Raw genomic sequence first — 26,856 nt, 5'->3', positions numbered from 1 at the left:
CTCCCTGTGGCAGCCAGCTCTGCCATACCAGTACTCTGCTACGAGCGGGGTGTTTGGTTTGGTTTTTAGCTGAAAGGATCCCCTGTATTATCAGGTTGCAAAACAGAATTTTGCCTAGACCAAGGTGAATTCCAAGATTTCTGACCCTGCTCCCTCCATTCTCACTACCCATGCATTTCATCCACTCAGGAGCTGGTCAGACCTGATGCATTTTGAAGCATGCTTAGTTCAGCCCAGTGTCATTTGAATAAGGAGAGCTCTCAGAGAGGCATATGATAGACTTGATTTTAGAAACAGAGTTGGTCCTTATTGCAGGATTTCAGAGCTGCAGTTTGCAGGAGGTCAGTGTGGTTCATGCTATTGAAGGACATCTTATTAGAAGAAATGTGTGGACAAGAAAGAGGGTTTTGTAGTTCTCAAGCCATTTCCAAATGCACTTGAAGCAGCCACAGTTATTGATGAGGAAGCACAAGTGGCTTCTTGTTTTTGGCAGGGCGTATGGAAGAGACCAAAAGGTGTGCTTGTTGTGCAGCATGTCCTACTGAAGCAGATGGAGGCTCAGAACTTCTTTATCCTCTCAGATCTGCTTGAGATCCAGGCAATCCCTGGGAAGCTATGTGCCAAATTTCCATCCATGGAGGCTCTGGGGTCAACCTGACAGAGGCTTTTACAGCCAACTCACACACAGGCCCAGAGAATATCCCAGGCATTCCCACCAACATCCAGAGTGTGCCATGGACTTCAACTGGGCTCAGTTAAGACTCCAACTGTTGAGTAACATAGACTCTCCCAGGTTTAAATTGCCCATGATTCCAGCAGATCTTGACTTCAGCTCATAGCTTTTCTCAGTGTCTTCTGTTTCCTTTGTAGAGTGAGATCCTGCTCATTTGCACCACTGAATTTTGCAGGCAAGACTCTTCCCTTTGCCTGTGGTCAGTCTGTTCTCTGTAGCAGCATGGTCACTGCTTGCTGGGCATCTCTGCAGGATGAGTTTAGCTCTTGAGTAGTTACAGACAGGAATTCAGGAGCAGGGGGGGATTCCTTGTCCTTAGGCTCTCTCTGGCTTATGTCACACTGGGCAGTGCTTGAGTTTCTGCAGCAGTGCAATCCTGTCCGTGTCCAGAGGCACTTTGTTAGCAGTTGTGGTTACTTGGGAATTTGTCCGTGTTTCTTGGCTAGGATGCAACAAAAGGAAAAAGTGACTTATTTCCACTGAAGATGTTAGCTGTGTTTCAAAACACCCTTGCCTTTCCTTCCGAAGTAGAAATGATCACACATTTGTGGTCACATACTTTCTCTAAGCAATCATAGGAGTTAATGTGTTAATGTAACTAATACGAATAATTGCCACAAAGTTTAAACAGGAACATTCTGGCATTGGCAAATGCTAAAAGTAAAAGCAAGACATATCGAAAGGACAAAACATTCAGAAATGGCAAGCATTCAGAATCTGCTTGAAAAATGCTTAAATTTACCAGACTTATAGAACTGTTTAGAAATATGAAAGGTTTGCACCTTGTTCCCGTCTTCCTTCTGCTTGCCAAACAAATTCTAGCAAGCAGTTGCAAAGCAAGATATTTTCCAAAGCACTTCATGCTCTGTATACTTGGGCTACATCTGTGACCCTGGGGTCACACTGATTTAGTATCTCTCCTTTGGTTCCTTTGGGTGCTGGAACCACACAGGGATCTGGTCCCTCTGCTGTTTGTGGTCGGTGACAAACACCGCACAAAATTGGGTTCTTAGAGCTTTATTACCTCCCAGGATTTTAAAGACAAATGGAAGTCTTTTGTGTAAACAACTGTAAAGGATAAGTATAATACTTTTTTTCTCAAAGTTAACACACTGCTGCTATAAATAAGAAATTAAGAAGGGCCCAGTCTCCAGAAAGAAACACCTCAACCATCCAAGCTCCTGAACATCCAGGTGTGAGCCACAACAATCTAATGTTAGTTAATGCTCTCTAGCATAAAAATGGCACTATAGACCCATTTATTAAACAGCAGTGCCTTGTCAGTACAAGGCAGATATTTTTGAAAAATCTGAGGGAGTGAGAGAAAAGAGCATGGACAGGAATATCAAAGAAACAGGATCTTGTAGCAGACTTCTGTCAGTTGATAGAGCTGGGGGAAGAGGCTGTAAAAGCCACTTGTGGTCTGTTGTAAGGACAGTGAGCTAAGTGAGAAGGCAGTAAATTCTTAAAGTTCAGAAATTCAGCCTTAGAAAGAAAATGGAATGGTTTAACCTAGGTTTTTGTCCATGAGCAGATTCTGTTGGTAGGCCGAAAAATTACTCTCAAGAGCTTATTCTGTAGCCTTTAGGTGAGATTTACTCAGGCTTTTCCCTGGCAACCATCTGGGTGGTAGGTTTTTTTTCCTGTTAAAATTGATCAAAGTCTACTTTAAACCAGTTCTGAGAACTCTTTTTCTCTGCTTGTATTCAGAACAGCCTAAATGGTCACCTTGATATATTTTGCTTAGTACCTTTCTGGCACAAAGGCTCAAATAACACAAATGTGATTCTGATCACCTTGAGGATCTGATCTCCTGAACTCAATATTTGTTGCCTGACCAGAAGGTATTTCAGGTGTTTGAGAGAGTTTGCAAGAGAGGTTCTGCATTATGGGAGCTCTCAGTAGCGGATGCATAGATGTTGATGAAAATCAGAAATGTCAGTTTTGGTTGAATATGTTCTTAGAAAAGACACTGATGCTCTGGTAGCTGATTATTCTCAGGTGTCACAGAGACAAGAGGAGTCATTCATCAGCAGCAGTCATTCTGACCGTCAGACATGTACCTTTTTCCTTTAACTTTGAACAAAAAATCCCCATATTTATCCATCTATTGTCATATTTTCAAATATCTGGTGAAAAACATACATCAGCCATAACATGGTATCAACATGACTTGTCACAGAAGTGTTGTTTTGTTGAGAATGAGAAAGAAAATCCTCCTGGCCTCCCAGGAGAGCTTTATCCATCCTCCCACGGTGCCTGTCAGTTGGCACTTGACTAACTTCCAACATTACATGTCCTGTAAGCTGGTCTGCCTCCAGGCACACTGCCCTGTGTGAGACGGAACTAAGGCTTTGTGTATTTAGTGATTTGGGGAAGACTCCACCTATTTAGTGATCCCCAGCTATGACACATCTAGAGCTGCAAGGAAATCTGGGAGCTCAGAAGTGAGTTTGGATTTGCTGGGCCGAATCCATGTATGGTACATCTTTCACTGGGAAGGTAGCCTCCTATTTCCTGTTCTTTCTCTGATTTGTAGGAAACTTGTACTCTTCTGAGGGATACCTAGACCATTGCTTGGCTGTGATTACGGTCTGCAGTGGTTTCTATTGAGTAGCATTTGGAATGAGATAGAAAACAGATGATTGCTGCAAGGGAAGGCAGGATGCAGCTAGAAATGCCATGGGGATGACAGTGTTGCATTTATTCTACTTGCTTATAACTTTCTGCCCTAAAAAACTAAACACAGGACTGCTCTTCCCTGGTAAAGAGGAGTCCCATAGGCAGGAGTGGGAAGGGTTCTTTCTCTCCAGGCAAGCAGAAGTGCTGTCTCCTCCTCCCTGAAGTGAAGCTCTGGGTAAGGTATGGTTGTTGCCATGTGTGTCTAATGGCTCTTTGGTATTGTTTTGCACTCTGAAGCCCACTGGTGGACCATAGGCTGTACAAAAGGGTGAGTGTAGCTGCCTGCTAGCCAGTTCCTCTCTTCCATTTTAAATATATTTGCTTTCTGCTTGCTTGCATGGGGCTGCAGCCGAAATATGCCAGTTAAGTTTCACCTCCATTTATTATATAAAAGAATCCTGTACAAACTAACCCTACTGCAATGACTAACACTGCTGCTTTTGTAACAGGACAGAGCTCTGCAGTAGATGTTACCAATGCATGAATTTGTGAAAAAGGACATGTATATTCATCATGGGCATGCTTAGACGGCATTGGTGGTGGGATATTTTTTCAATATCCAAAACAGCTGTTAGTAGATGTTGGAACTTCTCAAGGTCTGCACTCAGATGCACTCAATGAGTACTGATGCCCGCTGTCATGGATAGCAACAGCATTTGGGCTAGAGTGTAGGAAGCTGCAGTTCAGGTGCAGCCTGCTCTAGATGAGTATTTGTTTCTGCCTGAGCCAGATGGAAGCGGAAGAGCTCCTCACGTTGCTTTTTACTGCCAGAGGTGGTTAAGCACCAGTGCTTATCTTCTAGAAGTTGGTCTTTGGTAAGTTACACATCAGGTTGCCTCATAAGGGCCAGCTTTTTGACAACTGCTTCTCTCATGTATCAATCCACTCCTCCAACGGGAAGGAAAACAAGCTTGAAATGAAGATGCTGTAACTGTGTTACAGTAAGTGCCAAGACAGCTTCTGTCGGGAGTCTCGTTCTCAGCGTGAAGAGAGTCCACTCACCTGTGTGCTTAGTCACGTTAGCGGCTGGTTTGCTCCCTGACACGAGGGTGGGAATAGGTGGGAGCATTCCTGTGGCAGGTCACAGCCCGTATACAAGCAGGGAATGGCCTGGCTCTCGAGACAAGTGCCTGGATTGTCAGCAGGCTGTTCTGTTCCATCTCTCTTTAGAGATTGTTAGGGCAGCAGGCTTTTTGTCAAAAACTGCCGTCAGAAATACCATCATTTGTGTGCTTATTATTCCTGTTTTCAGCAAGGGAGGGGAGGCAGAAGGAGGGATGGCCTGGACTCCTGCTTCAGTGTACCATTCGGAAAAGAAAAACAAATTGTTGATCATGGAGTTTTGCTGACTTGGAATTGCAGAGATTATTTTCAAGACTCAAGAGTGAGAGTATGAATTAGGCTTAAGCCCACTGAAGACATCATTATTTGTTTAACTCTATTGAGCCTAACAAAGAAGCAGCAGCTAATGACATTTGTTTCCAAACTATAACGTTTATGCTACCATTTTTTGTTGCATATCCTCAGTTTTTTACAAATTAATATTTGGATTCTTAAGTAACAACAAATGAAGTCAGAATTGGAAGAAATGGGAGCAAAGGCCCAGACATGCCCTGAGGCTCTTCAGGGCTGCATAGGTCCAGCTGACAAGCCAGTTGTCAGCATTGCAGGGGAAACAACTGTTGCCCTTTAAAGCTTTGTGTATGTAACATATGAGAAATTATCAGGAAGCAGATTCTGGAAGTTTGGTAGCATTTGAAGGTTTTGCCTTGGAATGGCCAGTGATGTGGGATTGATGGGGAAATGAAGGAGCTCTCTGCTTGTCTGGAAGAAGTAAACTGTGAGCCATCACAAAATGTACTGGCTGCTGTTGTGCTAAAGCAAATCTGTTAAAGCAAATGATTCTTTGCATTCTGATAACAACCTCTGTGCATGTGCTGCTGGCATGCACACCCACAAGACAAGTATTCCTGGGCCTTCCTTGAAGTGCGTTCCTGCATTCCTTGAAGTACACAGGGTGACACATCCCCCTGTGTAATGTGTCTGTCTGTAATAAACAAATTGGATATATTCTGTACACATGCTGTTGTGCAGATAAATGATGGCAGCATTTTCTTCTATATTTCAGTTTTAAAACCTTTTCAGATTGATTTGATTACTTTTTTCTGGATTTATTTGGGTTACAGTATACCAGGATCAGCAAAGAGGGAGAGATAGGAGATTTTACTGGCCAACTCTTGTGAGACAAGATATCTGTTTGCAATAGGAATTAAAATACCTTCTAGGGGGAAAAAAAGCCCATCCAATTGCTGGTGCCTTTAAGTAAGTTTTCATCTCAAGGACAGCTGCTTCAGTGGAGAGATTTCAGCTACTCACAGTACCCAAATGTTTGCCTGCTCGTTGGTCAAACCATCTGCTATAGCCTCCTGTGAAGGAGAGCTTTGCTCCTAGTCCAGATATAGAGATGAACAAATTGCACAGGTCACATTGAAGCGTGACCCTCTCTGCCACACCCTTGGCAGGAGGCGATCTGGGGCCGATCAAATGGAGTGAGGCTTTTGACATCACTAGGCCAGTCACTTTCTGCCTACGGCAGAACTTCTCTCCTCTCTGGGGCCAAAGAAGTGCACTTGTTACGTTTGATCGTGAGTAACAAAAACTGTATTCACTCCCAGCATCTTTCGTGTACAAATAGATCCCCTTACCCCCCACCACACTCTCACGGTTAGACTAAATGCTGCTCTCCAGTTTGGGGGAGTTGTGCATGTAACACACACTGAAACCTGGAGTCAGTTCTCTGGTAAGTACAGCTTCATTTCATACCTGAATAAACAACATCTACTATGTTTTCTTGTTCTCTGCATACTCTTCCCTCTTTTGGCATTTTAGCGACAAACGTTTTGCTACCCCTGTGCATCTAGGACTTGTATTTTTTCTGTGCTTTTGATCCATGCTGTGCAGGAGACATTGCATTGGAGGGCCTGGTTTCTTACATCTCTTAGTAAGACTGAGAATGGGGGAAAATTTGAGGGATTGGGAAGTCCCATTTGTTTGAGTTCAGGACAATATGCGAAAATGTCATATTGGGATATGCATCACTGTACTAGCAACAAAAGTTTTCAATGTAATTTCTTTTTTCATTTACCTCTTGCAGGGGCTAAATGTATTTGGAGCTCGAATGTGTGTGTTAAATTGCAGACCATGTGCTCTGGGGTGTTGTTCTTATTGGGCCTTTCTGGTTTTTTTGTTCTGCTGCCTAAATGAGGTATCTGGGAAAAGGCAAGAGCTCCCTTTTCTTAAATGTCCCACAGGCCATTTCAGCTCTCAGAGCAACAGGTAACTCACTAGTTAGCCTTCTCTGGCTCTTGCTCCCCGTCCTACATACTGATCTTCAACATTAAGACTCATTCAGCATTTCCTTGGCTGGGCGTTATGGAGTAAGTCAGATGAAGCAGCTCTGTGTTAAGCTTTACCCATGAAGCCATCATTTGCTGTGACTTTTTCTGAGTAGGCCTGTTTCATTTGCTGACACCTCATACAGGACTGGGGAGGGAGAGAGAAGCTGCCACTTGCTGGGGCTGTTGCTTTCTACATTGCTTCAGCACGTACCGATGCAATCTCCTTCATGGTGTCCAAGTAAGTACCAGAGTGATCTAGGAACCAGGACACAGCCCCCAAGACTCAGGGTTCAAAGCTCATGTTTGAAATCATCTTCTTTTTCCTTTCTCTGTGTGTCCGCACCATGGCTGTTACTTCAGACACCTTATCAGTGGTCATCTCTGTTGCACATGCTTCTTCCTTCCATCTGCTCTTCAGCACTTGCTGAGGGAATGACTTTGTACCTTCGAGGCACTTACTGTCTAGAGAAAATATTATTTGAGGAGCTTCTAGTTCAAGGCTTCATCAGTGCAAAACCAAAATTATGGTCCTTACTGTTTTGTGCATGGTTTCAGAGCTGCTGATGTAGGATGGTGCTTCTTGTTTGGAGACCTTCAGCAGCTAGAGCCTGTGTCCGGTTGGGGGGGTGCTCTGCTTGCAGCTGTGCCTCACTTGAGCTGCCCTCACCTCCAGTCCCAGACAGCTCAAGGCGCTCCCAGAAGTGATCCAAGCTAGCATGCCAGTGCTTGTAGACTCCTGGAGAGGTTTGCGCACCATCTGACAGCACCTGACCTGCTGCTATCACTTTCTCTCGGTGCTCTCATTTTCTTTGTTGTTTTAAAAAAAAAAAAAGTCTCACTGAAAGTCTACCAAACTAGATTGAAACATCTTGTCTAAGAACATCCATTCTGCTGTCCCGTTCTATCCCAGTAGTATTCTTCTTAGAGCAGTGTATTACTGCTTGTAACTGCACATGCTACACTTTGGTCCTCTTCCTCTGCCTCAGTTTAAGAGTGGAAAAATGTGAACCAAAGAAGATTGCCTTCTAGCTTGAAAGCAATGCTATGTTGTTCACTTAAAATCTCTCATGGCAGCACTTACTCAGAGGGTTTCTATTCTCAAGGATTCTATTTGTCCAAAATTCTTCCCTGGTCATACTGTATTTTTTAACTGCAGTTGAAAATTTTAGAATTTATTATACTGAGCCTTAATGAAGAAAAAAAGACCAGCCCCCCTGTTGACACCTTATATTGTTGTATCCAAATCAAAGTACCAATGAGTAAGGAACTCAGAGAAGAGTTCGGTGAGGACTGAAAGGACTTCTAAAACACAGGAAAGGCTGCAGTACAGACTATCCAAGAAACAATTAATCGGTTGAAGACAATTAGTTTTAGGTTCTCTTGACAAAGCCTTTCAGAGAAAGTAAAGGGCTTATTCTGATCCAGTATCTACCTTGATGCATGGTTCTGACACCTCCTGTTTAGCATGGTTTGAGGAAGCAGCCAGGGGTTCACAACAGCACTTCAGTGTTTCTCCAGTGTTACTCTGGCCATAGATTGGCTCCATTTTTTGTAGCATTTGGAGGTACTTCAGTTCACTCTGGCTGTGCCCACTGCAGAGTCTGCAGTGAGCAGGGCTGCCCTGTGCCAGCTGTCAGGAGAAGGGAGAACTTCCCTCTCCTCCCAGTGCCAGCTCCAGAGTGAGGAGCAGAGACTGGCAGTTGCAGAGTGCAGGTCTTTGTATCTACCAGGCAGTGTTGTAATCAGTGGAGGACTCACAGGTACCTACCTGCGCTCCCATGTGCAGTGTGACACATGCACCATTACATGCACTGAACACAGAGATGAGTTAATTTTAAAAAGTGCTATCTTTGGATGGTCATCATCTTGACATTTAAGTGTATGAATGTGCTGTGGAATGCAGGGTTTGTTTTAAGCCATTGCATACTAAATAGCATCTTTCGGTAATGTACTCGTGGCAAATTTGAGAGTCTGTACCATTACTGTAGGGAAATCCTGTACTTGTATGTGATTGTGTTTTTAAGCAGTAATTATCCTTGTACCTGCAACCATGTAAATTGCACTTGACCAAGGAAAGCGTTACAAATGCAAAGCGTTGGACACTGCCCTGCATGACATCCTCGTCTCTAAATTGGAGAGACATGGATTTGTTGGATGGACCACTCGGTGAATAAAGAACTGGCTGGATGGCTGCACTTAAAGAGTTGTGGTCAACGGCTCACTGTCCATGTGGAGACAGTGGGGTCCCTCAGGCATCAGTGTTAGGGCTGATCCTGTTCAACAGCTTTGTCAGGGACATTGACAGTGGGATTGAGGGCATCCTCAGCAAGTTCACTGATAACACCGAGCTGTGTGCTGCAGTCACAGGCTGGAAGGAAGGGGTGGGCCATCCAGAGGGAGCTTAACAGGCTTGACAGGTGGACCTGTGAAAACCTAATGAGGTTCAACAAAGCGAAGTGCAAGGTGTACAGCTGGGTCATTGCAATCCCAGACACACCTACAGGTTGGGTGTAGAATGGATTGAGAGTAGCCCAGCAGAGAAAGACTTTGGGCTGATGGGTGATGAAAAGCTTACCATGAGCTGGCCTTGTGCACTGGCATCCCAGAAACCAACTGTCCGGGGCTGCATCAAAAGGAGTGGGGCCAGCAGGTTAAAGGATGATATTCTCCCCCTCTACTCTGCTCTTGTGATACCCCACCTAGAGCACAGTTCTGGTGTTCCCAACATAAGAAGGACATGGAACTGTTGGAGCAAGTCCGGAGGATGCCGTGAAGTTGACAAGAGGGCGGTAGCACCTCCCCCATGAAGACAGAGACAGTTGGGGCTGTTCAGCCTGGAGAAGAAAAGATTGTGTGGAGACCTCAAAGCAGCCTTCCAGTATCTTAAGGGGCTACAGGGAAGCCAGAGAGGGACTCTTCAAGAGGAACTGGAGTGACAGGACAAGGAGTAATGGGTACAAATTGAAAAAAGGAAAATTTAGGTTAGATATCATGAGGAAATTCTTTTTTGTGAGGGTGATGAGACACTGGAACAGGTTGCCTAAGGAGATTGTAGATGCCCCATCCCTGGAAGTGTTCAAGGCCAGGTTGGATAAGGCCTTGAGCAATCTGGTCTAGTGGAAGGTGTCCCTGCCCATGGCAGGGGGGTTAGGACTAGATGATCTTTAAGGTCCTGTGCTAAGGCTGACTGCTGCAGTAATTACCTTCTTTTGGCATGTATGTTCCAGGCAAACAGATGCAATAGGTCTGCACCAGTACACATACTGCATGCTGTAGGTTGAAGTTTGCAGCAAAGCATGCCATGCATTCCAGCAAAAGTGCTTTGTTAGTGTAGCCCTTGCATGTAAAGTGCCAAAGTAAGGAACAGCATGTCTCAGTGAAAGAGCCACCAGCTTATTTAATGTGCATGTTCTCAGTGAGAGATCTATAACAACAGGTTAATTTTACATTACAGTACTGAAGTGCAACAGAAAACACTTGGAAGTTGCACTGCAAGCCATGCATTAATTGATGGTATCTTGAGCATAGTTAGTCTAAGCCTTAAAAATTGTCCAGTGCAAAGAGGTACACCACATTTTCTAACATAGTACCACAGACCTTGGCACACCTCCTGCTGCTAAGCAGGGGAGCAATAGAAAAATTAGCAATAAATTCAAGAGAGAGGCTTCTTTTCTGCTGTTAGAAAAGAAAACTAAATATACTGAGGATGGGTAGTTTGTAATTTGTGAGTGTTATCAGTCCATTGTACCAGCCCTCCTCTGCTGTGCTGAAAAGGTGATCTGGCCATATGCAGCGGGTAGAACCCCAATGAATTCAGATAGAACTCAGGTTGTCAGCCTGCGTAGAGGCTTGCTGCTGCCTTCTGTGCAGTGCTGAACCCTCCACTCCCTTGACATCAACAGGGTCTTTTTAGACAACAGTTTGTGTAGACCCAAAATCTTGCAGAAGGGTCTCAGCATAGCAATGTCCAAGTAGGAATTGAGAACCTCTGGTGCTAGTGGCTGCCTTGCCCCTTCCTCAGCCTGGGGATCAGAGCACTGCTTGGCACCTGGGGTAGCAGTACGGAGGCTCAGATTTCAGGAATGCTGGTGCCCCTTCGGCAGTGGCCTTCAGACTCTCAAAACATTGTGTGCATTTGGACTAGCACAGCCTCTATCTTTCCATGCGTGATATTCTCCAACAGGTCAGTGGACTTAAGGTATTTAGTGAAGGTCTGACCTGCATATAGGGTAGTGCACTTTGACCCCTGTTGGCCCCATCTCACAAATACTGAGAGTGCCTTTGAGTGCTAGAGCTTTGAGTCATCTAAAACAGAGGTAAAAGCAGCCAGCTCCCTTTTGCTTGTGGTTCTTAGTAATAGTACATGCAGAAAAATTAATAAATAAAAATGGTGAAATGGAGGTGTATTTATGGAGATCAACTTATAGCTTTCATTGTATCCTTGTATTAGCAAGCTGGTGCAAGCCAAAAGAGGATGTGTGGGTATAAGTCTGCATACAGTAGCTACAAACTCTCACTGCTGCTGATTAGCTCTCCCAATGTGTTTTATTAGCTCTCCCAACGTGTATTTATTTATTGTTAAATTCACTCACGTGTAGCTGTTTTCCATTACACAGACTTGCATCTCTGACACAATTTTTTGTACCATATCTTTGCTATTTGTCCTTTCAAGATTTTGCAACAGTACTTTATTTTATGCTGTGTTCTGCTCCTGTTGTGGGGGTTCTCCCCTTGCAAAAGCAGAGGGAAGACATGTGGAGGCAAGTAGCAAAGGGATCGTACTGCAGAGGAGCTCCCTACAGGCAGAGGCAGAGCCAGCCCCAAGCAGAGCCAGCTGCCTTGTGGTTTAGGGACAGCATGGGGAATCCCCCTGGATTTGGTCTGGCTCCTTTGCAGGAAGCCTGCACTGACACGAAGCCAGATTAAGTCTGACTAGAGGATTGCTGCTGCCCCACCACCAATACAGAGTTCTGTTTCATGTAATGGGATTAAAAGGATTCCCTCCTCTTCATTCTTTTAATTTAACTTTTAACTCTTTCAGCTTTCAGTGATGGTTTAGATCTTATGGTGACAAGTGTTAGAGGAGGTAATGTATCGCATGCATTTTAGAGAGTTTTGAACGGGGGCACCAGGCCTCATCTAGGGAGGGTGACTCTTCCATGCTGCAGGTTCATCACCCTCAGCACACAGCATCCAGCATCCTGCACTGCTGGCTGGGAAAACACACAAATCTACTCCCAACAACGTGCTAGAAAACACACCCCCCAGCAGCTGCAATATGTGTGAAACACCTTTTTTCACACCATACCAACTGTTCTGCTTGTATATAAACACTTCCTTATGTGAGATTCTGTATCAACACCGAGCTTTCTTTTCAAGTAGGATGGGCTGATTTTCCCCCTCTGTACTGGCCATGACATCAGGCTGTCACTGCCTCAGCACTGTGTGGAGAAAAGAGGTCAGCGCCGAACAGCCCCTTTGCCACGACAAATAAGAGCAGCTGCAAAGTCAGTCAGTCAACAGCAGTCCAGAAAACCCCAAGCAGTTAGATAGGCCAACACCAGAAAAAAGCCCAGCTGTAGTTGCAACTACTGGGGAAAAACAGTAGCTGGAACTAAGGATATGTCTCCAAATGTGTTTGTCTCAGATCTCTCGTGGCCCATTCTTGCACTTCCAACTGTTACGGTGTCAGGAAGGTGTTATCCTCCTGTCATTTCTCTGAGAGCTGGCTCTTCTGCACAGGAAGTTGGACTGAGGAGTCCTTTTGATTGTTCTGTGTCTTTGAGAGATTTGCAATAGAAGTATTACATAGCTCCTCTTTGTTTTTTCAGAGTGAAAGAATTGAAAAAGGCCAAGGAACTTGAAGATACGCAGCAGCATCCCGTAGCAATGTGACATTGCTTTTCAGACTGTTTTCATTTTCTGTTTTTAGCAGAGACATGCAACAACAACAAAAATACCCACTGCAGTTCTGGAAATACCAGCTGCAGGATTTTAACAGTAATGTTTTGGTCATTGCATTTGCACTTTCATGGACAACTTTTAATTTGTTCAGCAAGACATCTTGGAACTCAATCTTCTGTTGGATCGTTGGGAAAACAAAAGACACCAGGAAGAAATTGTGAGTTGCTTCATTCTCCGAGAAGGAAGAAGCGATTAATTATCCTTTTCATATAGGGCTGTATTAAACAACATGTGGAACTGTACAAATATTATACCAAAAATATTGTTCAGAAAAGGTGGGGAATGCACAAGCAACACAAGAATGCTGTTCCTGCACCTGTCAGTCATCTCCAAGAAACTGAAGCTTTGAGAGTCTCAGTGGAGGGGCTTAGATCAGTACATCTTTATTGGGTCCATGCATCCTCATTTCCTTCGCACTCCTGTCTTTTGTGTTTTATTTAAACCTCTACAGCACACTTAATGCAACTTTTTAAATCTGCAGGTTTTTAATACATCCTGTGGGAACTTACAGAAGGGGTTGGTGTGTGAGAGACACGGGTAATGCATGAGAATGGAGAGAGCAGCTTAAGCAAGTTTTAAACACTTTTTTTGGTATTTTTACTAGAACCTGCAAACATATCAACTGTCATGTACTTTCTCTCATATTCAGCACTTTATTTTCTAGCCTTACCTTCATGTACTATTGTTTTAATTAAGTTCTTAAATAATTTGTAAAACATGTAGCTTTTTTTCTTACGTCAAACCTCTTGTCATTTTGCAGAGTCACGTACATATGTTGCCTGGACATTTTATGCCACCTAAAGATCAGTGGTGCTGCATTCTGGCCAGTAAATTTCTTATTTTGGCTACTTCATCAAAATCTGGGCAGTTTTCTGTATATATAGAAGGTAGAAATGGAAAATGAGAAAAAAATATTTGAAAGGGAATATATTGATTAATTACTAAATATTTTATTCACAAAGGGTCAATAACTTGGCAAGATAAAATTATTATTTGTATAGTTTTGTCTGAATGAACCAGAAGAGTGTGGATGTATTGTTTGTATATATTGTATATATTAAAACAAAGAGATATGTGCATGAACTCAAGAAAAAGAAATGAACAAAGCAAAGCATTAGTGGCTATGGTCTGTAAAATGAAACAAAAACTTTATTTCACTATAAGAAACTTTATTTTAAATGTTCTTTAGAAGAACATTTTTGCTAAAGCATGACTAAATGGCAAAAAAGAGCTACTGTATTTAGACTTAGGAAAAAAAGGCAGAGCAACATTACTTAAAAAAAAAAAAAAAAAAAAGAAAAAAAGGATATGTTTACATTTGATTTTGGCTACCAGGAGTTTGGTTCAGTTGGGTTTAGTTTATGTATTCCTTGCTTTTTTTTTTTTCCCCCTTCTTTTTTTTCCTTTCTTTCTTTTTTTTTTTTTTGCCAATGGTGCCAAGTAATGTGAATGCTAATATTGCTTAAGAAAATTAAGTTACTTTTGCAAAGCAGATAATCATAAGAGTACAAAAACCGTATCTAGCTTAACACCATACACTCACTCCAATAAAGAACACTTAGAATGAACATAAAATGAAAAAAAAATAAATAAATAAATAGTACAAAGGTAGAAAATATGTTTCACATTTTCATATCTCCTGCTGGAAGTCAGAAAATGTAATAAAAATTGCACAAAAAATTTTAAAAAATTAAGTAAAACTTAAAAAAAAAAAAAGATGCAAACTGATCTTGTAGGGGTGTCATGGTATATTGCTATTTCCACATAGTGAGGAGCCAAAGAAATTAGATTTTTTTTAAATTGAACTACTAATTTAAAACTGTCGCAGATTCTCAGCAATGGGAACCAGGTTCTGATCTTCATTACATAGGAATGTAAGGGAAGAAGCTCCTGAAGTCCGTGTCGTTACTGTGGGTCACATACATATGTCTGAGATCAGAAACTGCTCCTGTCTGTTTGTCTCACTTGTGGCAGTTTAAAATTTCTGAATGGACTTGTGTAAATTTGAGATTGTTAGTTTTGGAATAGTTGTTCTTGCTTGATCCCGGCCACCAACTGCAATGTTTAAACGCAGGGCTTGTTGTGAAGCCAAAAAATATTCACACAGAAGAAGCTTTGAAACTGGTGTCTTTACAAGAAGAGTAAAAACAAAGATTGTGGCAAAAAAACTGGGGTCAGTGCTCTTGGTGCCTTTTCTATAATTGTACCTGTTTTTAATTACTTCTTTTCACTGCCAGCATTGAATTATAGTAGATGTGCTATAGCTCATTATCAGAATTCTCTTGTACTTTTCTGAACTGCTGCTTTATGACCTGATTCAATTCTAAAAAAGGGAAAAAAGGCAAAACAAATGGCCTGGCACTCACACTGTGCCTGTGGGCAGCCTTGTAGTTTCCATTTACTGTCTGCAATTGGAACCTTAACCGTTAAATTTTCCTCTCATGCCAAAACAGAACAGGAGACACTGAAGAATCTCCTTTGGAATGAATTGGAAATGCTCTGTATTAGTACTGGAATAACTCTGACATTTTGAAGGTGGAATATTGTACCCATTAACAAATACGTGACAATATAGAATTGATCTGTTCCTAACAAGAGTAGTGACCTCAGTGGAAATGTTTTAACTCCTTGTCTTTCCAGAAAATGATTCAGTAATATACAGAGCTATTTCAAATTACTCTTCCAGATCCATGGGCCTGGTGGTGTATCTACTAATCTAGATCCTGCCTCAGCCAAACATGTAAGCCTGTACTGGTGCTAACCATGCTGGCAGTTCCGCAGGCACAGCAGAACTCCCCGCATGCTTGAAGCCAAGTACAGCTCCCAAGTGCTTTGTTGTGTCAGGCCGTAACCCTTCAGTGTGTCACTGGGGAGGGAGAAGGACTCCCCTGCAGTGAAGTGATTCTGTGAACCCTCTTCTTGGTTGTGGAACTTACATTTTCACCGAAGATAAGTAAGTGCAGCTTTCTAGGAAAATTCAAATTCCCAAGTGCCAGGAGCCAGATCTTCTGTCTTCTGATAATGGAACCGCTCCTTTGTGAAACACATTCGACAGCAGTAATACTGTGTGAAAGAAATACAGAATATAACATGAACCCCCTCTCTGGTTGCACGCTTATGGCAGTTCCACACAATAGCTGGTGCCCAATGGGGGGTCCCCAAGACTTGCATGTAAAACTAGTATAGATGTCTTCTCTTTTGTAAGTTTTATTTTTGTAACCGTGCATGTAAAGCATCACTGAATCAATGGATCTGTTGAAGAACTCAGCTGCTGGAACCATGCAAAATGTTTTGAATTGCCCTTAAAATATGGAAAATGTTTTCTGAATGCTTTATATTCTTTCTGCTGTAAATTAAAAACAAAGAAAATTTCCCCATACAAAGTGTGTGCTTTCTTTTAAACACATCCATCCACCCTAGTTTGAGAGCGATGTAGCCCTTTAGTCACTGTAAGGAACGATGAAAAAAATGCATTTCTTCTCTATATGATCTGCTTGTTAAGTATACTGCACCTGATTTCTCGCAGGTTATAACGTAAGAGTCCACAGCCTGCCCATGAGCAGGTGCAAACGCCAGAGCTTTTCTGAGATCAGATTGTTTTCAGTTCCTCTTCAGTGGACAATCATTTCAGGGCTTTCCATAAGAAACCATACATACCTGGTAGCAAAATGCTAAATCCTACAGTGTGCACAAAGCAGAGGCAAATCTTAGGAGAATTCAAGAGGGCTGCTGATGCAGATATATCAGAGTTCACAATAATACAAATACCTGAGACACAATAACTTTGCACTGATCAGATATGCAAGATACACAAACTAGCCCTCAAAAATAAAGCTTTTGTACCAGACTGCTACAAGGCCAGCCTAGCAGGGAAAACCAGGTTTAATACTCATCTGGTATGCGAAAGAGTCTCTTAGTACTGCTATGAATAAGTTCTTCCAAAACCCAGAACCACAACAGAAGATGAGATTTCTTTGATTTTATTTTTGATTACAGACAAAGTTTAATTAGTTACTCTTAAAGAATAAATCAGCATTTAACTCCCCAAATTGATCTCGGATACTTTCCCCATTTTTCCTTTTTACATGCCTGTTAATTGCTGAGTTGTCCACTATTGTGGTGGGTTGCCCCGTACTGAAAGTAGACACCTACCAGCTGTCTGCTCGCTCCCCTGCCTTCACCCTTCCCCACAGTGGAATGGGGGAAGAGAACTGGAAGACCAAACGAGAGGAGAAAATGGCTGGAGTGAGAAAAAGAGGGTTCAATGAGTGACGGGGAAAAGCCAAGCCCGAGGGTGCAGCGGCCTCGGCCGGAACCGCTGCGGGGCGAGGGCGCCCCCCTGCGGCCGCGCGCCCGACTGCTCCCTGCGGTCCCGCCCGCAGGCCCCGCCCTTCTGACGTCACCCGGGGCGCCGTCGGCGCCGAGCGCAGTTCCCGCTGGACCCGCCCGGGCGCTGCGGCCGCGGCCCGTCCCGCCGGCAGGATGTGAGTGCGGGGACGCGCGGGGGGGCGCGGGGACGCGCGCGGGGGAGCCGAGGCAGGCGGGGGTTCCCAGAGCGGCTGTGCAGAGGCCCCGCGTGGTCCTCACTCGGGCCGCACGCCCTGAGCCGCTGCTCGGGCCGGTACCGGGACGCTGGGCTGACCGGGCCGGGCTGTTCCGCCGGTCCCCGGGCGCCTGTCGGAGCGGGGCCGCTCCGCGGGGGCAGTGCCTGCTGAGCACCGGGGCGTTGTTGTGTTTGGAGATGTCGTTTCCAAGACTCTTCACATGGAACTAGCAGTGAAATAGAACCAGAGATTGGCGGAAGTGCCAAAACAGTCGAGCGGTGATGCTGGCCTGTACAGGGCCTGCTTCGAGCCTGGCCCCGGGCTTCCCGGCTCACGCCTTTTGCGTGTACACTTTTGTTCTCTCTACGTGGAACTTTGAATGTATAAATGTGTAAATACAGGAAATAGTCAGACTTGACTGTTTGGAGTGCCACGACAAGGGTCTGATGTGGAAGAAATAACAACATAGAAAAGGAAATTGACTGCAGATAGTTCTAGAGATATGCAATAAAAAGCTGGCAAAGCAGTGAGAAGGGTATGAGGGCTATGTATGGGAACCCTTGCATCCATTACAGAGATGCAGAGTGTTGAAGTTGGTAAAAAAAAAGCTCTGTTATGAATTCAAAGCTGACCAGAAGTAAATTCTTGTATATGTCAAAATCTTTTTCCTTCTGGTGCTTTTGCTTGCTCTGTATCAACCGTTTCAAAATAATAGAGACAGACAACAGTAGAGAAGCACATAGTTAGAATAAGCATTAAGTTTTTGTATTTAATTTTTTTATAAACTATTGTAGCTTGAAACTTAATATTTATGTTCATAGTGGAAAGCAAGAACACCCCTGCGCCCAAACTCTTGACTCCTTGAGCCCTATGAACCATTGTTGGAGCTGTCCTGTGCCTTACTGCAAAATGTGGTATTAGCAAGCCATTGCTGTCTCTTAGAATGGCAGGCAGTTTGTTGACAAGATATTTGGAGCACTGCGTGACTTGCACTTAATGTCTGCTGTTAAAATGCTGTTTCTTCAGTAAGAAACTGCCCTACATTTATTCCAAGGATACATCTCAGGAACGTCAGGTTAATAATGATGCTTTTCTTTACTGCAGGTCAGCCAATATCCCTGGAAGCTCAAATGTGGCTGCTGGCAGTAATCGTCGGCTTCAGCAGACTCAGCACCAAGTAGACGAGGTAAAAGTCTAGTCCAACAGCAGTGTCATTGTTTTCCTTCAGGAAAACTGTATAACTAGAAGGGATATTTTTACCAAAGCAGTTTTCCCTTCATTATACGAAGGGGAAGTGGAGAGAAGTTACCAGGGTCCAAATATTAGCTGCAGTCTTGCTGCTTGAGGATTTGGCAAAATTAAAGATAAAAACCTTTGTTCTTACAGAGAAAAACCTTTTTTCTCATCAGTAGCCATGAGGGCTGACTGCCAAATATGATGTGTCTAGATTTTGGTGGAGTCCAAAAGCCAGGCTGGCTAGCAAGAGTATTTTTTGACATATGCTTTACTATCATGTTTATATGCCTCAACTCCTTCTGAAGCGAGTCAGGAATTATTTCCCAGGTTTGAAGGAATGCCAACACTACTGGCATTACTGACTTTTTGAAGTAGGTATTAGGGGCTTCCAGCCCAGCTGTGAATTCCAGAGTTTTGTTTAAGCTTATGACTGCATATATTAAAAGGCAATGGCTCGTGCTTGTGAAAAGAGAACTTTGAGTACCACATGTTGCTGTCTGTTGCTTGCAATTATGTTCTGCCGTGGGTTATACAACTGGTAATTTACTGTAAGCATTAAACTGGTGTAGGTTGTTGACATCATGAGAGTGAATGTGGACAAGGTATTGGAACGAGATCAAAAGCTCTCAGAGCTGGATGACCGTGCTGATGCACTGCAAGCAGGAGCTTCCCAATTTGAGACCAGCGCAGCCAAGCTGAAAAGGAAGTATTGGTGGAAGAACTGTAAGGTAACCTTCCCTTGTGTACTTATGCTGTGCAGTACTACAGGTAACACTATTACAATTGGCGTCTCAAAAGGTAGAAGTTACTTTAGCCAATGTTGTTTAACTTACAGCATCTAGTTTTTTAAAGCTTGACATAGTGGCTGGGTGAATGAATGTAAAGCTGAACTAGTGGCCATGCTGCCCTATGCAAGATCATGTGTAAGATGGTAATGGCCAGAGGAGAAACATGTCAGTAATCTGAGGTGTTGAAGAACAGGAAGAAAAGCGTAAAAATGCATAGCTTGAGTTAATGTAGAGGAAGTATTAGAAAGTGGAAGAAGCTCACTCAGACTCCTGTACTTGTAGCTGTTGGCAAAGGTTGGAATCGTCTTTGGTGAGTAACAAAGACTTGTATATTCACTTGAGACAAGCTCTATGTGGAGAAGACTGTACTGCTGTGTTTTACCTGTGTGCATGGCCTGCCATCTCTAAGTGTGGATCAAGCTTGCTTACTGAAGAAGCTTTGTTTGCCATGTTAGATCTGACACGTGGTGCTAAAGTCCCTTGCAGGAACTGTTTTCCCGTATCCTGAGGGATAGTTATTGCTGTGGCATGGTTTGTAGTAAGTGTTGTGTGGCTTCTTTTCACAGATGTGGGCAATATTGATAGCTGTTGTTGTCATTATCATCATCATCATCATCGGTAAGTTTCACTGAAGTGGGGATTTCTCATAGGCTTGGAATAAATGGTGTTAATTCACTGACTGGTACAGTTTAAATGAAGCCAGGATGCTCAAATAGAAGTATATACAACATTAATTTGAAGTAGTAGTGACAGCTTTTAACAAGCATTGTTTGCAGTGAGTGGTAAACTGGGGCTACCATGGGACCTAAGTATCAACCACCTTGCTATGAAAATAGCAAGGACTGAGAAACCAGGAACAGACTTGCTTTTTTTTTTTTTTTTAGCTGCATGTTGCAGAAGTATAAGATGAAATTCCACACACCTCCCTTGTCTGAGAACTGTTTATCATTTGCCGTAGCTTCCTGCTAGATAAACTTCTTCTGGTGTGGGAGTTCCAAGTGCACTGCCATAGCAAGGAGGTTTTCTTTGAGTAGAGGTTTTGCTGCCAGATGAAATGAGTATAACGTTGGGTTAGGATAGAGAGCCAGGGAATGTATAGTCCCCATGTGATCACCAGGTATTTAACGGGAAGACAAAGGTTTTAAGTTTGTGCTGTGATACAGTAACAAACACTGCAGTAACCACTGACATCAGAGATGTTGTCCTGGGTGACCAGTATTGGAGGGCAAACACAAAGAAAAAGTGCAGCTAAAAGAAAACCAGCATGGGCAAATTCTTAGAGGATTTAAGAGGGATTTATGTTTATTATCTTAAATTCTTAAAATGCAGGATTGTTATGGTGAGGGGCTGAAGGACAGTGCCCAACTTCTTTCTTTTTTTGTAGTCTCCACTGTGTCTTCATGAGTTACAGGAAGAAACTCAGATCAACTGAAGGTGCCTCTGAATCTTCAGCCTCTCCACTTCAAACCTGCTGCACTTTCAGTCCCTTTACTGCTGTTTAAAGCAAAACTATTTTCATTACTGAAATGTTAACTAACTTTACTGGTTGCCTTAAGACACTCCTGCCATGAATTACTAACAAGCACAGCTCACCACTTGCACAGTGCCTTAATAAACTGGGGTGCAGAGCTGCTGAGGCGGACCCGGCTCTGGAGCTGCGTGACCGCCGCCGTGCCCGCCCCGCGCTTTGCGCGCGCGTGGGCGCCCCGCCCCTGTCGCGGCCCCGCCCGGGGGCGGCCCCGGCCCGGCACGTGGCGGCGGGGCAGGCGCGCGCACGGGGGCCGCGTGCGGCGCCGCGTGAGGGGCGGGGCCTGCGCACGCGGGGCCGCGGCCCCGCCCCTTTGAGCGCGGTGTCCTCCAATAAACGGCTCTGACCCCGCCTCCGCCTCCTCTTCCTTTCGCACGTGGCGGGGGTGTGTGGGAGAGGGGTCGCCGCGTGCGCCGCGTTATGTAATCGCGCGGGACGGGGGCGCGGCCCCTCAGGGCGCTCCCGGCCCGGAGCGGGAACAGCCCGGGGTTGGCGGGACAGGCGCGGCCTGGGGTGGGGGGGGGGGGCTCGGAGGGGGGGGAAGACGAAACGGAGGCCGCCCGGGATCAGGCGGGGTCTTCTGTGAGGAATCCAGCCGAGCGGCGAGCTGAGGGAGTGTGCGCCGGAGAGCAGCGCGGGAGCGCAGAACCGGCCCCGGTGCCCGCTCCGCTTGGCGGGGGGAGGAGGGGGAACACCACTCCTGCCGCTGTCTCCGGGGGCGGCGCGTGTTCTCCCTACAGCACCGGTGCCAGTACCTCTGGCTGTGCCGAGGGTTCGTGACGGCCGATGCCCCCGCGCTGTGGCTCTCAGGAGAGCCGAGATGGACGCGGGCGAACGCCGAGGGGGCAGCGCGGAGCACGGCGCCGGTCAGTGCCCGGGGACCGGGCGGGAGCCGGCGGGCGCTCGGTGTACGACGTGTGCGGGAACCGGCTCCGGCGGGACGGAGCTCCACAGCCCCGAGTCCGGCGGCGGCTCGGCCGCCGTCAAAGCCAACAGGTAACCGGGCAGCCGGCGGGGCCGGGCGGGTGCCGGGGACCCGGTGCGGCCGTGACCCGTGGGGGCTGCTCGGGGACTGCGGGACCGAGGGGTGTGGGAAGGAGCTGAGCCTGCTGCTGCTGCGCGGCTCCTTGAGATGTGCCTGGGTCGGAGATCGGCTGAGCCGTGCACGGCAGTGACCCTTTGGTATGCCTTGTGTGTATGTTAAGACCGTAATTGGCAGTACCAAAGCAGAAATTACTGAAATAATACGCTTCCTGGAAGTTCAGAAATTCAGTGAGGTGGTAATTTCTTTTAATTCATGGAAAAGTTTAAGATCTGTAATTTATGAAACATTGAACTGGCTTGTTAACATGAAATACTTGAACGTCTGTAATGGTTTATGTAATAAGAGTGTAATACTAATAACAACGTCAAATAGACAAAAGTTATTAAAAGCAATCACGTTCATATCCTATCTATAGGATTAGAATCTCATTTGAGGATATGGAGTGCTTATTTTTTAATCAAAGAAATAAGCAAATGTAAGAAGGGGGAGATTTTGCCTTTTAACAGTTCTGCAGCTGTTGAAGCCAACAACTCAAAGTACAGTGAAGACTCTGAAGTCATGTGAGGAATGAAATCTTCGCATCAGGTGTATTTTGAGAACCTCATGATTCCCGGAGGTGCTTATAATCAGATGCGGACTTCAAGGCTGTAAAAACTTACAGAGATCAAGAATCAGCATCTATTAATGATTTTAATACTAGTGAGATTTACAAAATCTAAACATCAGCTAATTTTTAGTTGCTAAGCATCTTAAGAAGCAGAGTGGGTTTGATGGGACTTTGCCATCTATGACGTGTTGGAGTTGGAATCAAGGAAGGTAGAGGAGAACAGCTCAAGTAGCAAAGAAGTGAGAAAAATACAACAGGAAATTTAGTGAAGGAGCATTAGGACATTTCTGGATATTGTGTGACGCTGCAGCCAATCCCATAAAATGTTTATTTAGTGAATAATTTTAAGTCAGTGACAGAAAAGAAAGCTTCTGTACCAGAATTCTCTGGTAAAGTTTAACCTCTGTTTTACAGTGAGCAGCTGAATTGGAGGCAGTCTCACAGAGATCTGATGATGATGATCCAAGAAATGAAAAGGTGTTTGCCTGAAGAGAAAAGGAATTCCAGCAAGCCCAGCACCATCAGTGCTCTCAACTATGCCTTACAGTGTGTTCAGCAGGTCCAAGGTATGTGTGGAGAAAATCTGGAGGAACAGCAGCGTGGTTTGAATAGATGTATCTGACAGCAAATAGCATTAAAACAAAAGAGTGCATTCTAGTTATCTTGCTAACAGTTGACTTTCTGAAGCACTATGGGGTTTTTCTTGGGATTTTTTTGTTAAACAATCATGTTATCTTTTCTACTGAAATACCCATCTACTGCTTCTCTTTTCTTCAGAGTCCCATAGCTAATAGGTGCCTACTAGTACCTTTCTGTGTGTATTGAAAACGCATCATTCCCATCCTACTTTGCAAAGTTACTGGATAGTTTGTGTTTTTCAACCTAGAACTAGGTAGCTAAAATTGTTCTTTTGCTATCATGTTCTGTCCTTTCTACTTCTTCGTGCTTGTTTTCTGTAACATAACTAGGTCACTCCAGTAGTATAACCAGTATTCCTTTTCCCTTTGTCACTACACAGACCTTCCTCATCTTACCTTGGACTTCACCAAAAAGATGACAAAAGTACAAGGGCTGTAAGAAATACTTTCAAAAGTAGTCTCCTTACTGACCGTCTTGTGTTTGTTTTGCTTTTCTGTTTGTTTTTTTTCAATTAGCAAACAATGACTTTTTCCAGGCTCTGAATGACCGAAGAGCGTTTCAGACCGATGTGGTGACATACAGCATAGAAGAGTTGGTGGCAGCTGCATCTGAACACACTCCAAAAAACACTGTAAGAATTCAGGCACACTCAAGGAGTTCATCACTTCCCATTTCACTCTGTTTAGTCTCCTTACATTGCTCTGTGGAAATAGAATGTGTAAAATTGAAATGCCTTTAATTTTTAGCCTGCCAGGCTTTAAAGTTTTTAAAGTTAGATCAGGACTACTTCTTATCCGTGCTGTCTCTAGGTACCCAATGATGATGAGTGAAGAAATACTAATTTTTCTTGTGGTTTGTTGGTTTTTTTTAAGCAACAGATAGCTCTTTGAGAATTCATTTACAGTGTAGTAGTCTCTTGAGACAGCAAAAAGTTTTCACAACCAATCAAGTTTAGAGTTGTGAGGGGCTTTTTTTTTTCTGTTTGTACTCTGGATTTAATTTTTTTTTTCTTTTTTTGCAATATCTGTCATGCTTTCTGGCTCTATTTTGAAGAAATAATTTCTTTTCGAAATTCAATACGGCTAGATGCTGTATCAGAAGTATTTCAAATGCTTGCTGTTTAAAAAGCTCTCAGTATTTTTGTATGCGGAATTGTAGTGAACCCTCTGAAATTTGGGGAGAACTACGTGGAGTGATAACCAGTCATTCTAGGCAAAGACAAGCATCACTGGTTTCAGTTTTGCTACGGCAGTTTTACTACCATTTGTAAATCTTGAGTATGCTGTTATGGCATTGGAGAGTGTAGTAGTTTACACGCTACTTTAATTGGATGCTAAATTAACACATTTTTGAACCTCATCCTAAGGTTGTGGTATATCATGGTTTGGGGTTGGTTGGTTTGGTTTGGGGTTGGTTTGCTTTTTATCTTTACAATATCACTACCATGTTTGGAGGGACGATTACCTTTAACATTTGTTTTCCAGGACACATTTGTGGCTGTATTTTCTTTGCTTTCTGGACGCATAGTGCATATTTCTGAGCAGGCAGCATCTATCCTAAACTACAAGAAGAAAGTGTTGGAGTCTTCCCGGTTTGTAGAGTTGCTTGTCCCTCAGGATGTGAGTGTGTTCTACGCACACACTGATCACTCTCACCTGCCACTTTGGAACATGGAAAGTGAAACAGGTAGGACTTGGCAATGCTTTTAAATACTCTGTGTGTCTTTCTGTCTTTACAGAATGAGGATAGAATAGTAGTTCATTTTAAATGCTTATACTAGCAGTATACATCAGCAACACTTGTTTCCTTTCCACTTTGAAAACTGGAGTAGCTGTGGGATTAGTTCTTGCTAGTCTCCTAGAGGCTTAACTCTTACTTGGGGTAAGTAAAAGACAGATACTTCGTTGTTTCATGTACCATCATACTCATTCCAAATACTGATGCTTTTTAAAAGAAACTAAAAGTCTAATTGTGAGTTTGAAGTTGTTTAATCTATACCTTATGGTTGCTTAGGTGCTTTGTCTTTATGGCCCACTTGCTTCCTGCTGTGAATATAGCTCACCAAAACCAAGTTTTAAGCGGACTTGTTATTTAGTGCTGGATGTGTCTAAACTTTGACTTTTGAGTCATGTGTTATTTGTGAGCAATTTAATTTAAACGTAGCTTGCGTTTCGAGGGCGTGTCTTTTGCCCACCTAGGGTTGTTCTGAGGCTGTTCTGGCATCAGATCTGAGAAGTCCAAAGTCCTTGCTGTCAAAGGATGATGAGACATCTGCAGGTTGCAAATGCTAATATGCCAGGGATTCCACAACTTGGCAGCCAGTCACGTGCTTACCCAGCAGAGCAGAAGCACCCCAATCAAGTTGTTCTTGCCTGTATATGGTTTTTGTTACATGGCTCATAAAGCCAGTAAATGTCAACTTTGCTTTTCCTAGTGATGCACTAGAGAAGGGATTTTTTTTAGGTCATACACATTTCCTCTGAGTTTAGTTTCAGGTCAGCCACTTCCCTAAGAGTGAGTGGGCTGGACAAGAGAGATAACATCTGAGGTGGGAGCAGACTGTTGAGCACCTAATTCAGTAACTAATGAAGAGTAGGTCGTGAGACATCAGTCTTGCTCAGAAGGTCTGGAGAATGCAGAATTTAAAATAGTTCTGATAGGTGTGACCTTTTTGAGCATATCAACTGATACTTTCAAATGTCTTCTTCTTATTAGCTTCTCTGTATGAATATGCCCGGGTGAAATCCTTTTTCTGCAGGATCAGGTAAGTACACTATTACAGTTTTGTGAAGGCTTACGAAGGGTACCATACTAGGTAGAAGCTGTTCTGTTGTTACAGCTGACCAGTGTGAGCTCGTGAAACTCCATTACAAAATGGATTTGTTTGTTTAATATTGGCATTCAGTAGGACACTTTGAATATCTCCCCAGAGTGATGCTTAAACTTACACGGGGATAGAAGAAAATTGTTCATACAGGTTTGTTTTGGATCTATCAGTTTCTTTCTGTACTGTCATGCAGGAGAAGAATGATCTCGTTTGAGGATGGAGGCAAAGATTGTTTTGGTTAAGATTAAGATTACTTGAGAGTTTGTGATGGAAGCATTAGCAGAAACTCAGTCGCCTGAGTCCCAATGTGAGACCTGACTCCTGAGATACTACTTGCTGTCACTGGAGATGCTGTTTGTTGCTTTGTACCTCACTAATCTAAGAGCTAAAAGAATTAAAAACCTGAAATTGCCCTTTAATCTTCAGTGCAGTTCTGTTCCAGACTCAGGTCTTGATCTTAGTAAGAACTGTTTGCTTCTGAGCAGATATAACACTTACTCCATCTTTCAGGTGATCATTGATTCATTCATATGTGTCGCAAAAACCTGAGCTCTAAAATCATTTGTATCTTGAATTGTGTAAGGGCACCTGGAATAAATACAGCAGGACAGATAGCAATGTTGAGTTGGGGGAACTGTTTGTAAACATTTTACAATAGTTTTTCTTCATATTTTCCTAAGACATCTGCCTCTACTTCCCTTACATAACAGATCATTTGATTATGTCGGCATCATGAATAAAAGTATTTTTTCACAGGCACACATAAGGTTTAAGTAAGAAAATGGTTTTTTGTTAGTTAAATTTCTGCTGTATCCAATTTCCATTTGTGTCTTTTGTTTTCCCAAAGGCAGGGGTGTCAGAAGTA

At 43.7% G+C, this 26,856-nt stretch overlaps 3 protein-coding genes across 19 annotated transcripts in view; all 3 read left to right on the top strand.

The window, feature by feature from the left end:
- The window catches only part of CAMTA1 (calmodulin binding transcription activator 1), a 218,925-nt gene extending 204,504 nt beyond the window's left edge, over nt 1-14,421 (top strand). For 3 of the 10 annotated variants that reach the window (XM_027889336.1, XM_027889337.1, XM_027889338.1), the window contains exons 13-15: nt 3,653-3,683; nt 6,570-6,751; nt 12,645-14,421. In XM_027889336.1, coding sequence (XP_027745137.1) covers nt 3,653-3,683; nt 6,570-6,751; nt 12,645-12,708 — 277 coding nt within the window. In that variant the 3' untranslated portion in view covers nt 12,709-14,421. The remainder of the gene's footprint in view (nt 1-3,652; nt 3,684-6,569; nt 6,752-12,644) is intronic. The other 7 variants (XM_027889328.1, XM_027889330.1, XM_027889329.1 and 4 more) reach the window with 4 other exon arrangements.
- Nucleotides 14,422-17,162: 2,741 nt separating this feature from the next.
- On the top strand, nt 17,163-20,855 carry VAMP3 (vesicle associated membrane protein 3). Its single transcript, XM_027889364.1, has 5 exons — nt 17,163-17,261; nt 18,426-18,507; nt 19,127-19,285; nt 19,912-19,963; nt 20,730-20,855. Coding segments are annotated over exons 1-5 (315 nt in total). The 5' UTR covers nt 17,163-17,259; the 3' UTR covers nt 20,750-20,855.
- Nucleotides 20,856-21,420: 565 nt separating this feature from the next.
- The window catches only part of PER3 (period circadian regulator 3), a 41,155-nt gene continuing 35,719 nt past the window's right edge, over nt 21,421-26,856 (top strand). For 7 of the 8 annotated variants that reach the window (XM_027889357.1, XM_027889358.1, XM_027889355.1 and 4 more), the window contains exons 1-5: nt 21,421-21,869; nt 22,940-23,091; nt 23,680-23,795; nt 24,649-24,850; nt 25,880-25,928. In XM_027889357.1, coding sequence (XP_027745158.1) covers nt 21,694-21,869; nt 22,940-23,091; nt 23,680-23,795; nt 24,649-24,850; nt 25,880-25,928 — 695 coding nt within the window. In that variant the 5' untranslated portion in view covers nt 21,421-21,693. The remainder of the gene's footprint in view (nt 21,870-22,939; nt 23,092-23,679; nt 23,796-24,648; nt 24,851-25,879; nt 25,929-26,856) is intronic. The other variant, XM_027889353.1, reaches the window with a different exon arrangement.

The sequence above is a fragment of the Empidonax traillii genome, unplaced genomic scaffold, assembly GCF_003031625.1.
Source record: "Empidonax traillii isolate 1590-97213 ecotype Southwest subspecies unplaced genomic scaffold, ASM303162v1 scaffold259:size690984, whole genome shotgun sequence".
Classification (NCBI taxonomy): Eukaryota; Metazoa; Chordata; class Aves; order Passeriformes; family Tyrannidae; genus Empidonax; species Empidonax traillii.
The sequence above is the reverse complement of the archived record's forward strand: the minus strand, read 5'-3'. Positions and strand labels throughout refer to the sequence as shown.